This window comes from Myripristis murdjan, chromosome 24 (genome assembly GCF_902150065.1).
Source record: "Myripristis murdjan chromosome 24, fMyrMur1.1, whole genome shotgun sequence".
NCBI classification, from domain to species: Eukaryota; Metazoa; Chordata; class Actinopteri; order Holocentriformes; family Holocentridae; genus Myripristis; species Myripristis murdjan.
The window spans coordinates 13,281,928-13,293,846 of NC_044003.1; the positions used below are offsets into that span (position 1 = coordinate 13,281,928).

The 11,919-nt window shown below is 43.3% G+C and overlaps 1 protein-coding gene across 1 annotated transcript in view; it reads left to right on the top strand.

Annotated features, from left to right (window-relative positions):
* The window catches only part of mettl24 (methyltransferase like 24), a 42,098-nt gene extending 30,262 nt beyond the window's left edge, over positions 1 to 11,836 (top strand). Inside the window, exons 4-5 of the mRNA XM_030046556.1 lie at positions 4,903 to 5,128; positions 10,323 to 11,836. Coding sequence (XP_029902416.1) covers positions 4,903 to 5,128; positions 10,323 to 10,643 — 547 coding nt within the window. The 3' untranslated portion in view covers positions 10,644 to 11,836. The remainder of the gene's footprint in view (positions 1 to 4,902; positions 5,129 to 10,322) is intronic.
* The last annotated feature ends 83 nt before the right edge of the window (positions 11,837 to 11,919 follow it).

An 11,919-nucleotide genomic window follows, 5' to 3' on the forward strand; every position in this document is an offset into this window, starting at 1 on the left:
ACACATGCACACACGTAAAGAATTTGTGCTCATGCTCACTCGCTTCATAGATACATACAGGTGAGCAAACACATTTTTTTTTTTTTTTTAAAAAGGGGGAATATAAGTATACGTACTCACAGTGATTAATGCAGACAGTTTAACGTTTGGCCTGAATAACAAATTGCGTAAATGTGACTCACAAATCAGATTTTTCAAGCCAATGAAAACCACATTACCATTTTTCTTCCTATTGAAGTGATCCCTTAAGACCTCTGAGATGAATTACACTAAGTTGCACCTCAACGGTTGGTAATGCAATAACAGTAAGCCAACATGAAAAATAGGCATTCCATAAAAATCAGAAACTCCATCAATAACAATAGAAAAGTCATAAAAGCCCCGATGTAACAAAAAATCAAGTCGAACTGCTCTGTGAAGTTCCATTTTCTGGAAACGCCAAGTGATACTCTCCTCCCTGTGTCCCCTGTCTGACCTAGATTCCTGGTACACATGCGCACACACACATGCACGCACACACACACACCTTGTGGTCGTATTCTTGAATCTGTGCCAGGTATGCAGAGTATCTTATCCTCAGGAGAGTTCTGCCCTGCTTTACAGGAGACTCGCCGGTTGCAAACTACAGTGCGCTCGCTGCTTCACAATCCAACCGGCTTAAACAGAAATGTCAAATACCATTACGTGTGTGTATATGCGCGGCAATGAGTGCGGTGCATAATTGCCTGTGTGTGCACATGTGGGTGTTTGTGTGCGCATGTGTTTGATACGACTCATTTGCATGCTGTTTAACGAGCTGTGCATGGCTGTGCCTGGGCAGGATGAGCAGCTGTTCCCTGATTGGTCTGTCACATGGGGGGTGGGGGGTTGGGGGGGTTGGGGGGTTGGGGCATCGTGTGTTTTTCCACATGAAAGGCCAATGATCTGCCCCCCACCTCTCCTGCTCCCAACCTCCCTCTCTCATTCACCTCCATCTTCCTCGTCTTTTCCTCCTTGTCTCAGTCTTAGTGTCTGTCTCCCTCATTCTTCACTGTAATGCTTGTGCCTGTGCAGATGGTGCAAATGCTGCATGTAATCAAAGATCAGCTATTTAGAAGATGAATCACCCAACAATAGATGCAAAAAAACAAAAAAAAAAAAGTAAAGCTCAAGCATTCAGTTTTACACCCCAACAGAGATGTATAACCATGGGTTTGCATGATACTGTTATTACAGTAAATATCATAAACACCTGAAACAAAGTTGTTGTTTTTCACAGAGCTACTCATCACAATAATGTAAAAAAAAAAAAAGGAATTCTTTCAAAAAGGAAAACATATAATCAGAGAACTGCGTCATAAGAAAAAATGCAATCAAAAAGGTGCTTTTGGACAACTGGAGGCTAAAAAATCAAGGTTATATTGACAATGGCCTCTATTTGGTGTTGAGGCAGAAGAATGTAAAAAGCCATTCTCAAAAGAATTCCCAAGGCAGAACATGCTGTTGTGAAAAAGAGTAAAAAGCCTTTAGGTATTTAGTTTATCATAACACAGACACATTTCGGTTTACATGCCTTCATCAGGATCTACTGTGGAAATAGTTTTAATGTTGTGAGTTATTTGGTTCAAATAACTTTTAATGCTCGTTTACACTATTCTGTCAGTTTGGAAAGGTGCTGCACGGAGAGAAAGAAACTGGTTTAGATGGCCTGGGAGTCAAGGAGGACGCCAGGGTGATCTACTTATTAACACCAAGTTACCGGTTGTGTTGCTTCTGCTGCACATCTGCCAAACATAAGTCATCCCTCGTTCTCCATAAAGACAAAAGAATAAGAAGAAGTAGAAAAAAACGCATTATGCATGTAAGCATAATGCTTGGATTAAGTGTGCTTTTTAAAGTTGAAAAAGATTCAGGATATAGCCCCCCTTTTTTTTGAGGTGACAAATCACAAAGAACTAATGACATTTCAATTTTACAACCAGAATAACAATGAAGAAGGTTGTGGTAGCAAAATTAGTAGATATATGAGACAATAAGTCATATCTTTTCCATTAACTTCCAAAATCCTGATGGCCAACTTGTTTTAAGTAGCATAAAAGGAAACCGTGCATCTCAAAAATTGTACAGTCCAGAAATACAGTAAAAGACTTTTCAAACCTAGAGGGGCGTGCTTTTATGCCCAAACAGCAATTTTCCAAACAAAGTCTAGTTACTGATGCTTATTTTTTAACAATTTATGTATATAAAAAAAGATGAATAATACTACAGTATATTAAAATTATTAAAATAGTTTTGTTATCATTATTTCTTTGGCCTTAGGGTGTCATTTGTGATACTTAGACATAGAGAACGAGTGTGACATCTCTGCTTTTTCTCCCTCCAGATGTAGTCGCAGCGGCAAACTAGACCCCCCCCAGCTGACTGCTCCCTCCTTCTCTCTCTCTCTGTTTTATCCCCAAGGAGCGCAGCGGCACAGAGCAGGGCTGTATCAGTCATCCACCGCCTCATGTAGGCCTCCTAACGCCCCTTTCATCTCGTCCCCATCGCGCAGCGCAGAGAGGCTGCTCGCTGCTCCTTGACCAGCTCGCTCACCGTTAACGTTCCCTGCGAGCGCACTGCGTCCTGGTGTAATGCTTCAAATTCGGAGCACTTATTTAGGCTAAAGCACGATAGGGGAATTAAAAATACCTGCCCTTCATCACTCATCGAACATGTACTAATGCGCTGCAGTGTGTCCGGGAGGAGGAGAACAACAGTAGGAGGAGAAAAAAAGAGAGGGAGGAAGGGGAGAGACAGGACCGCAAATACAAGTATTGAGACAAAAGAAATGGCAAACACAGATAGATAGGGCTAAGAAATGTTTGGAAATCAGAGAGAGAGGACCGGTCAGCCAACACCCTGCGAGCCCACCCAGTGTTTGTTAACCCTCCGAGCCCCAGAGGTTCACAATCAATCCAGGCAAGACTGTTGACATAACACCTCAGTTTTAGGACAGGCGAATTCAAGAGTCTGTTTACCAGGCTTAGGATTCAGTGACCCTTTTGTAACCTCACACACACACACACACACACAGAAAGAGCGAAAGAGAGAGAGAGGGAGGGAAAGAGAGTGAGACTCAGGCACAGATCCTCCAAACGTGGTTGCCATGACATTGTAGTCAACAGGGAGTCCTTAATAACTTCTATAACCCCTATGTTTGATGTAGTATTTCCTCTCCCCCCTACACACACTCACACACACACACACACACACACACACACACACACAATTTACGTGGCCATTCATCCAGAGCAGTGCCATTACCGCAATCTTGCCACAGCGCAGTCTCATGAGAGAGGATATTAGGGCCGGCAGAGATCCTCCTTTTATCAGCATTGTCATCCAAAGGAGGTTATGACTCACATTGGCTTCCCGCATCCCCTCATGACTAATCCTTGATCTCTGTCATCTAAAGTGTCACCGCACTGATTCCCAGCCAAAACATCCGCCACCGGTGACCGGGAAGCTCTCGCTGAAATATTTAGTGCGGTAAAAAGAGACGTCTTACTGCATCTCAATCTCTCCCTCCTACTCATCGCTCATCTCCCTGCCAGCGAGATGCATTTGGGGACCTGGGTTGTCTCATCTGTAAAAGATGTGTACTGTGAAATGTAGTCCCTCTGCCGCAATTATCGAATACAGCCGCAGCGCAAACAAGACACAAGGGAAATGGAGAGACAACGACCGAGAGGGAAGGAGGCAAAAATGACAGGATTAGACAAGGGAGGGAGGAGGGGAAAGGCGGATGAGGTGGAAATGAATGAGAGGGGGAGAGAGAACATGAAAGAGTGGGAGAGAGACAGGGACAAGTGTTGCAGATTTACATATTACACTGAGAGTCACAGCAAAATGAAGAGGCAGGCCACTGGGAAACACAGGGAAAAAGAAGAAGAAGAAGAAGACGAAAGAGAAACAACAACAATAGCAAAAACTTCCCAGCAAGAAACCTATACCTTGATCTTCTGAATTATTCATCGAGCCCCAGTGGGCAAATCAAGTCTGGTTCAAGAGTCTTCACTTCTCTCTATCTTCATTCATAAATTAAAGATGCCGCCTGCTGGCTCTTTTTAGGCATCAATATATTATGGTCAAACTGAATCTGATGCCTTGGTATAATTACTGGAAATACACAAGACCTGGTCAAGAAACCTGGAAGCGTCTATCCCCAGTGGTGTTGTTGGTACCACTGCAAAGATGATTTTTGCTTCCTCAGTCAAAGTTCTCCTTTACTCTTCCTAAACAGAAAATTAAAAAAAAACAAGATCGATATGCTGGAAGTGATTTATCTATCGGGCTTTACTCGTTCAGCATCCCTCCCCTTCCTGCTTTGTGCCATAAAGCAATGTCCCTTTGTGCCGTCAACTAATCCGTCAGATTTCCAGCAAAATCCAATTCGGTGACTGTGCGTTTGCCAGTGGTGGCTGCCAGTCTTCATGGAGATGGTCTCATTATATCCCTGCTATGAATATGTGAAACATGCCTGGGATATTATGAATTTGCCAAAGTGCAGCTGCAGATCCTGTCTGTCAATGCAATAACTAGAATACCTTTTATTTTCATCTTTTCGAAATTGCGGTGCACATTCGTGACACCGAGAGAAAACAATCCATGATTTTGGTAACCCAGTGATCCCTCTTCTCCTGCCATTGTCAAGCCAAACTCATAGTTCAGCTGTTCGTCCCCAACAACACCTGTCTAGCTTGTTTACAGTGATTACACTAATGTCTGAAAATGAACACAGGGATGATTTACTGAAGTTAGAAACCTAGATGTAGCATCTTTCACATGTGAATCTAGCCCTCCGTGTGTCAATTCATCAGTTTATCCTTCCATTCCTCAACCTTACATATTAACCCTCTCTTTCTGGTGCTGTGTGTGGTCCAGGTTGGGTATGGATGATCGGTCTCTGGAGCGTTCCCTGGCCAAATCGGGCTGTGAGGTCCACTGCTTCGATCCCAGCCTGAAGCAGCCTCACCTGCAGCAAGCTGAGATGTGGCTCCACCGGCTCTCAGTCGACTGGAGAGACCCCAACCCTGCCATTGTGGCCCAGCACCAACACGCCAGCACCAAGAAACTAGCCACCATCCTCAATGACTTTGGCCACAGACAGGTAAATCTGATACAGGGTTAGATAAGGTACAAGGGAGTGGGCATGATATAAAACATCTATGCATCAAAAGATCTATGCATAAAGCAGTAGCTGCATAATATATTTGGGTCAATAAATTTCCCCAAATATGTTATGCAGCTATTGGTTTATGCATAGATCTTTTATATCATGCACAGCTGAATCTATGCACCAACACCTGAAGTAACCACCAAATCCTCGGGTTCTGCAAAACCCCAATCGGATGAAAGTGATTTGTCTTTCTCGGCATGGTAAAACATTCACTCTGAAGTAATCACACATGATGTATGCCCATCCAACACACACACACACACACACACACACACCACATCCCCCTCACCCCCAGAAATTGCCCCTACACAGTGCACCTCATCCTTCCATCATTCATGCCTCTGTTGTTGCCCGTCTCTTTCTCCAGGCAGGAAAACTCCAATATAGAGTTCAGCTTTTCTACTTTAAATATTATCATGCTGAATATTACCTCTTCAAATGCCCTCAGGAACTGTGTTCCACCTCATCAGATAGGGATCTGCATATAAGATCAATCACATACACACACACACACATACACACTCTGAGCCCACTGATAGCATGCATACTAATGAACACAGTTATGGATCCAGTGAACATGCCTATTTATGAACAGGCTGCATGGTAATTCAAGGTCGAAGGAGTCGAGCTTCTCCGAAGCCGAGTCATGAAGTTGTGGCTGAAAAGCAGTTGGGCTTGTTACATCTCAAAGTTGGCACACTTTGGGCGAGGTAGGGTTACCCTGCTTGCCATCCTTTGTGAAGTGGAGCAGAGAAACAAGGGGAGGGGGGTGAAAGGAGAGGACAGAGGTGTCTTGTCTAATAAATGTCACAATAATAGATGGCCTCTCCCTCCCTCATATCTCCACTCACTGACTCATCCTCCTCATGCCGACTGGTGTATCGGGCCCGTTTTAATCTACACATTTATCAGTGATAGTCTCACACACCATTACTCTGGAATATACTAAGTATTAATCAAACTTTATTTATTTCTGCCTTATATTTTATGACTTATAGCCCCTTCACTTTTTTTTGATTGGTTCCAGACGGCAACTTACCCGATCCTAATTAATCAATCAATTTTTTTCCTCCCCTTCTTTTCACATGAGCAACAGTTAAAACCAGAGCAAATTTAAATCAGCCTCTTGAGCAGAATGTCTACAAGCTACGCACTGGTGCTTTGCATTAGCTTGTGTACGCTCAGAGGCTCGAGTTGTTAATTTCTCTTCTGGATCCCCAATGCAAAGCTCATGCAAATCGCTTAGAGAGAAAGTTGTGGCCTGTGTGTAAAAAGATACGAACAAATTGATAATGCTGGTATGTGTGTGTGTGTGTGTTTCTGTGGGTGCATTCGCCATCATGCATGCATGTATCCATGCACGTGTATCACAGAAGACAGTCCCCATCAAGCCACCTGTTTTAAATGCAGAGCCATGCACACGCCACTGTAATGAGGTTTTAATGTGAGCACACTGTGTGCCGGAAGACTAGGCAGCAGCCTTTCTTCTCAAATGTTCTCGCCCAGCCTCTTGACACAAAAAGCAGCAAGTCAAGAAACCGACGCGTTCTGAAAGGTCAAAATATGCATTTGAGTTGCATTTCGTTTGGGCGCTGATTAGATAATTTACAGATGACTCATCGACTGACCTGTGGCGAGGCTGCCATCACCGGGACAAACCTCCGCAGCAGGCAGTCACATCTCATTTATTGAAGTGAATAGCAGATTGGACGGTGAGTCACTTTAATAAATGAACAATGTGACAACAAGCAGACCAGGCCGGTCTCTGTCTGTATGTAGCAGGCACACTCCTCTCGAAAAGAGATTTTTTCCGAGCAAACCAAGAAGAACAACGGTGCTTCGGCCTCTAGGGAGAAGAAGTGCAATAAGGTGACAGCATTACAACTCATTTCTACCCCAACTGTGATTTGATCTTGCTCCAAGTCTCACAACCTTAACGTAAACAAGTGAGGATGATTTGTTACCTAAGTGAGACAGTTTTACTTGTTTCTGTGCAATTTGGAGATAAATATCTTGATAATATCTTGAAATAAAGTGCGTCACTCCATTTATAATTCTTGGTTTAGGAAATGGGCCTTGAGCTGGCAGATTTGTGTCGAACACTTCTAAAGAAAGGAACATTTTAAGACTCAGTGCACAAGTGAATCACTTATCAAGACAGACTTTCTTTGCAGTGCGGCTTTGTCGAGGTGCCTCAGCTCAGCCCTGGTGTCAACCGTTATCGACTTTCTTTTGCCCTGGGAGCAGCTGTTAAAGTGCTCCCTCCCTGCAGAGCGGCGGGGAAGCTGAACAGTGGCCTCTCAGATGTGTAATTAAATATCTTTCATTATGATCGGCCGTACAGAGGCATATTTTACTCGACATCGCAAGCCTGGCCGCTAATTAAAGAACATAAAACATGCTCTGCTCATTTCAAATGGAAACCAAAAGGTGTAAAAGACATCTTTTTTCAGTACAAAATATGCTTTATCAAAAGATACAATTATTTCTGTGTCGCTCAGATAACAGCGTGATGTTTTGACACCCCAGTGGATGAGAAAAAACTAAGCTGAACCTGTGACAAGGTCGCATGTGTCGAACAAAAGACACCATTTATAAGAGAGAGCAGCATTAACAGCCAGGATTTTCCTACCATGAAATAAACACATTTCAGGCCAATTAACAAGCCAGTGTCAGAACCTCCATCCCCCCATTTAAAGTTATTTCCTCAAATCAGCAAACTTGTTTGTTTACAAAGTCTCGCGGACAACTTTTCTTCAAAAGCGTCTCCAAATTAAAAATTGTCAGCACAGTCCTGCCTAATCCTGAGACTCTTTACAGAAATAATTACCATGTGTATTTTGATCAAAAAATGAGTCACTGGGTGTAGAAGGAACATTTGCTCAGTGGTTAAAAAAAAAAAAAAAAAAAAATGGTTGCAGCAATCTCACAGAAACTTCACAAAGTAGTTGGGAGGGGAGGTGGGGAGGGCAGAAATGACTATGGAGAGCAATATACTGAGAAGGTGAACTATTTTCTATTCAAGCATATCCTATCAAGGCTACACAACAGGACTGGGTAGCTGTGTTATTAGAGAGAGTAGAGACTAAGTTTAGTTTAAGATTGTATCAGAATTTAGCATAACTTTTACAGATTATATACATAAGGGTTAGAGAAGGATGGAAGGGGGGGTTTAGTGATAATTAAATGTTACTTGCATTGAGATGATATAGTTATTTTTGATAGTGTGGCACAAACATTCTTTTTTCTAAACTGATGATACCAAGCTAAAGACAAAATTAGGTTATGGTTAGAATATCCAATATTTTCCTGTTACCTAACATTGCCATTCAGTTATAGTGATTAACATGTGATTTTGTATACCTGAGTCATATCATGAGATATATTGATATAATAAAAATCTGTATATTATCCAGCCCTAGATGAAGAAATGAGAGAGAAATCAGAGACAACAGAACAGGAATAATGGGAACCTAGATGTTATTGAAGCCAGTGTGCCATCAGGGGGTTTCTGGTTCAGTTGTGAGTTGGATAAAGGTTAATCAAAAATGCAACCTCTAATTCTCATATTGTCCCTGCACCCTGCTGAGTGGACAGAATCTGCTGTTAAAGCCAAATGACCCAGTGAAGCAGTGAAGGGTGTCAAAAACCGCAGACGCTACCTTTGACACAAAACGCGTCTTTCTTCATTTTCCACCCATCAAGAAACTGTCATCCTATTTCTATGCCTTCCTACAGAATAGCTATGGATCGTTTAGCATGATCGACTCCGCGCAGCAGTGTGGCCGCAGTTGTCTTCCCAAATCCCCAACACCATATGGACTTTGTTCACACCAGACTGGAGTCTTGCCAGGGCTTGCAACTTCTCCTGCAGAGAGAGCTGATAATCTGGTGGCACTGGATCAGGGACTATCGAGGCAGAAAGGCAATTCATGTCAAGTCCTTTGGTGGGGGAAAAAGTGAAGATTTCACATCTGTCAGACACAATGACGCTATTCAAGGTGCTTAATCCAAGGAAATAACTTTTAAATGGCATCCGGCAATGACAGATGCGAGTGCATAACACCCGACGCACACTAACAGAATCTCTTTGGCGTCATCACACCGTCTCTTCACACTGCCACATCATTTTCCATTAAGAGGTGTCTGTCCAATTAAGCAGGGTATCTTTGCCGGGGGGGGGAGTCGTGCGGCCCTGAGGGAGGACACAGCCAAGACAGACAGGACATCAGTTGGATTTGTTCTTTAGCGATAGCTGGCTTTATGGGAGATTTGGGACTTGTTCAGCTGCGCTAATGAGGCCCGGGATTTCTATAGAGTCATCAAAGACAGGAAATGGAGTGGAATTTCATAGCAACTTTGTTATCTGCGTTGTCATGGTGCCAGACGATGTTCTCGGCTTAGTTTTAGAAATGCGAACATTTCCCCCCAATTCTCAGAGCAACAAGAGTTGTGCGATGAAATGACTTCAGTCTGTATCTTCTGCTCTCCTTTAATATAATAAATAGTGACACTACAATACCCAGACAGTCTTTAATCTAAATCTTTTCTCCGGTCTCGTATCCCTACCAACTTGGCTGTTACGGGATGCATATGCTGAGAGGAATTCTAACAAAGGCATTGGAGAAATGAAATGTGAACCTATGAGAGGAAAAAAAAACGGCTCTCACTAATGAGCCTGTAAAACACGCTAAGGTCATAGAGTGGACATCTTTAGCATTCCAATAGACTTAAAATGGAAGCCCAAAGCCCCAAGGAGGTACATTTAACTTTGGCCATGCACATTACAAGTCGCTGTATTTTGCTTTATATGAACATGACCCAAGGGTGCTATTAACATTCATCTCATAAAGCATTTCCTCTCTGCTCAACCTGCATGTCTATCCACAATTTTGTCAGACGCCCACTCCCTTTCTCTCTCTCTCTCTCTCTCTCTCTCTCTCTCTCTCACCCCATCATCAGTCTGACTAAAGCAAGAACAAAGGCCAAGCTTCACTTATTCCTTTTCATCTCTTAATAGCTTTTGCCTTCAGTAAGCCCACACAATTTAGTAACTTTTCACTGAAATAATTGAAGTTATTAGAAAAATAAGCCCATCTTAAGTGATTTTTTTGTCATGCTCCAGGTGGATGTACTGAAGGCAGACATGGAGAGCGCAGAGTGGAAGATTTTGGAGAACTTGATTTTGGAAGGAGTTCTGGACTCGGTGGGGCAGCTGCTCCTGGAGCTGCACCTCCACTGGGCCGGCTTCGAGGTCGGCGGCGATGACCCGTCCGTGGTGCGCTACTGGTTCAGCTTGCTCAAGGAGCTGGAGCACGCCAACTTCCGCCTCTTCCGCTTCCACAGCGATCCCGCCAAGCCTCGCCTCTTCCTGCACAAGAATGTCCTCAACGCCAGCAGTGCTTACACTTTGGGCTGGATTAACACACAGTGGAGGCCCAAATGAGAGAAAGTAGAGTTAACCAAAAACATCTATATTTGTACTGGAATGGAGCTGAGTGGTCATCGAGGCAGGAACCTTTGAGTGGGAATTTGGTGCAGCATGGGAGTTTTAAGTCTGAACTCAAATGTTTGCCAGAGCCTTTATATGACCATTTAGTTGTCAAACAGACCTCTCCTATCAAGCCTGACATTTCAGCAAGGCTTAAATCCCCACTCCTCCTTATCCTCCCTCTCTTCCAGTCCTAGCCTCTAACAACCTTAGCCATGTAGAGGGCCAGAGTAATTGCCTCCAGAGGCTCTCTGCGCACTACTTCATAGCAGTTATGTTGCTGGCTGGAGGTCAGCCTCTGAGTCGCAGTCACCCCTGTCGTCATGGTCTTATCTGGGCTTGGCTCACAGCCAGCCATCCCGGCCAGTATTAGACAACCTTTCCCCTAACCAGCATGTGGACAGATTACACTGCTCTGCACAGGCACAGAGACCACAGCCCCTCTTGCTGCCAAATGAATTCAGCCTGATTCTCACTCCGAAGGGAAATGGAAACATGTTAAAGGGGGGCTGCTAGATGAAAGAAGCCGCCTCATTGACAGGGGGTGAATGTCTGTGGGAGGCCAGCAGGGCTGAAAGAGAAAAGAGTAGAGGGATGGAGGTAATGATGGTACAGAAATCCAGGATCTGTCTGGACACAGACAAGCTTCCCTGCTATTGAACGGAGCTTTAAACTCGGAAATGACTATCTAGATTACAGAAGAACGTCTTAATAATGTGAAGAATGTCATGGTATTGTCTCTTAAATCATGCACATGTATTTGTTTGATTTTTCAATAACTGTCTGACAGTGAGAAAAGACAGAAACGATTAACTCCAATTATATTTTTGCATATTGTAGATTCACTGGTTATAATAGAAAATGTCAATCCAACATACAATTGTAAAGCCACTATTCTGTCAATGCTTTCTTTCTCTTGCTTTTCATGATGTTCAAGTGGTCTTACTTCATTATCTCTGCTGCTCTGCGACATCACCAGATTTCATTTGAAAATGGAGCACTAGCCTGACAGCCTACAAATTAATTCACATTCAAAACTAATTCAATTAATATAATTTCCCTAAATCTTTTGATACAGTTGAAAGAAGAGATGAAATAAAGAATCGTCTGGGATTTTCATGTCGGGTTTTGTTCAGACACAATGGCGGAGGGTGTGGAGAAGTCACAATAATTTAGATGGGAAACTTGACCCTACAACTAACGATGGAGCAAGAAAAGAAGTTTGAGATTT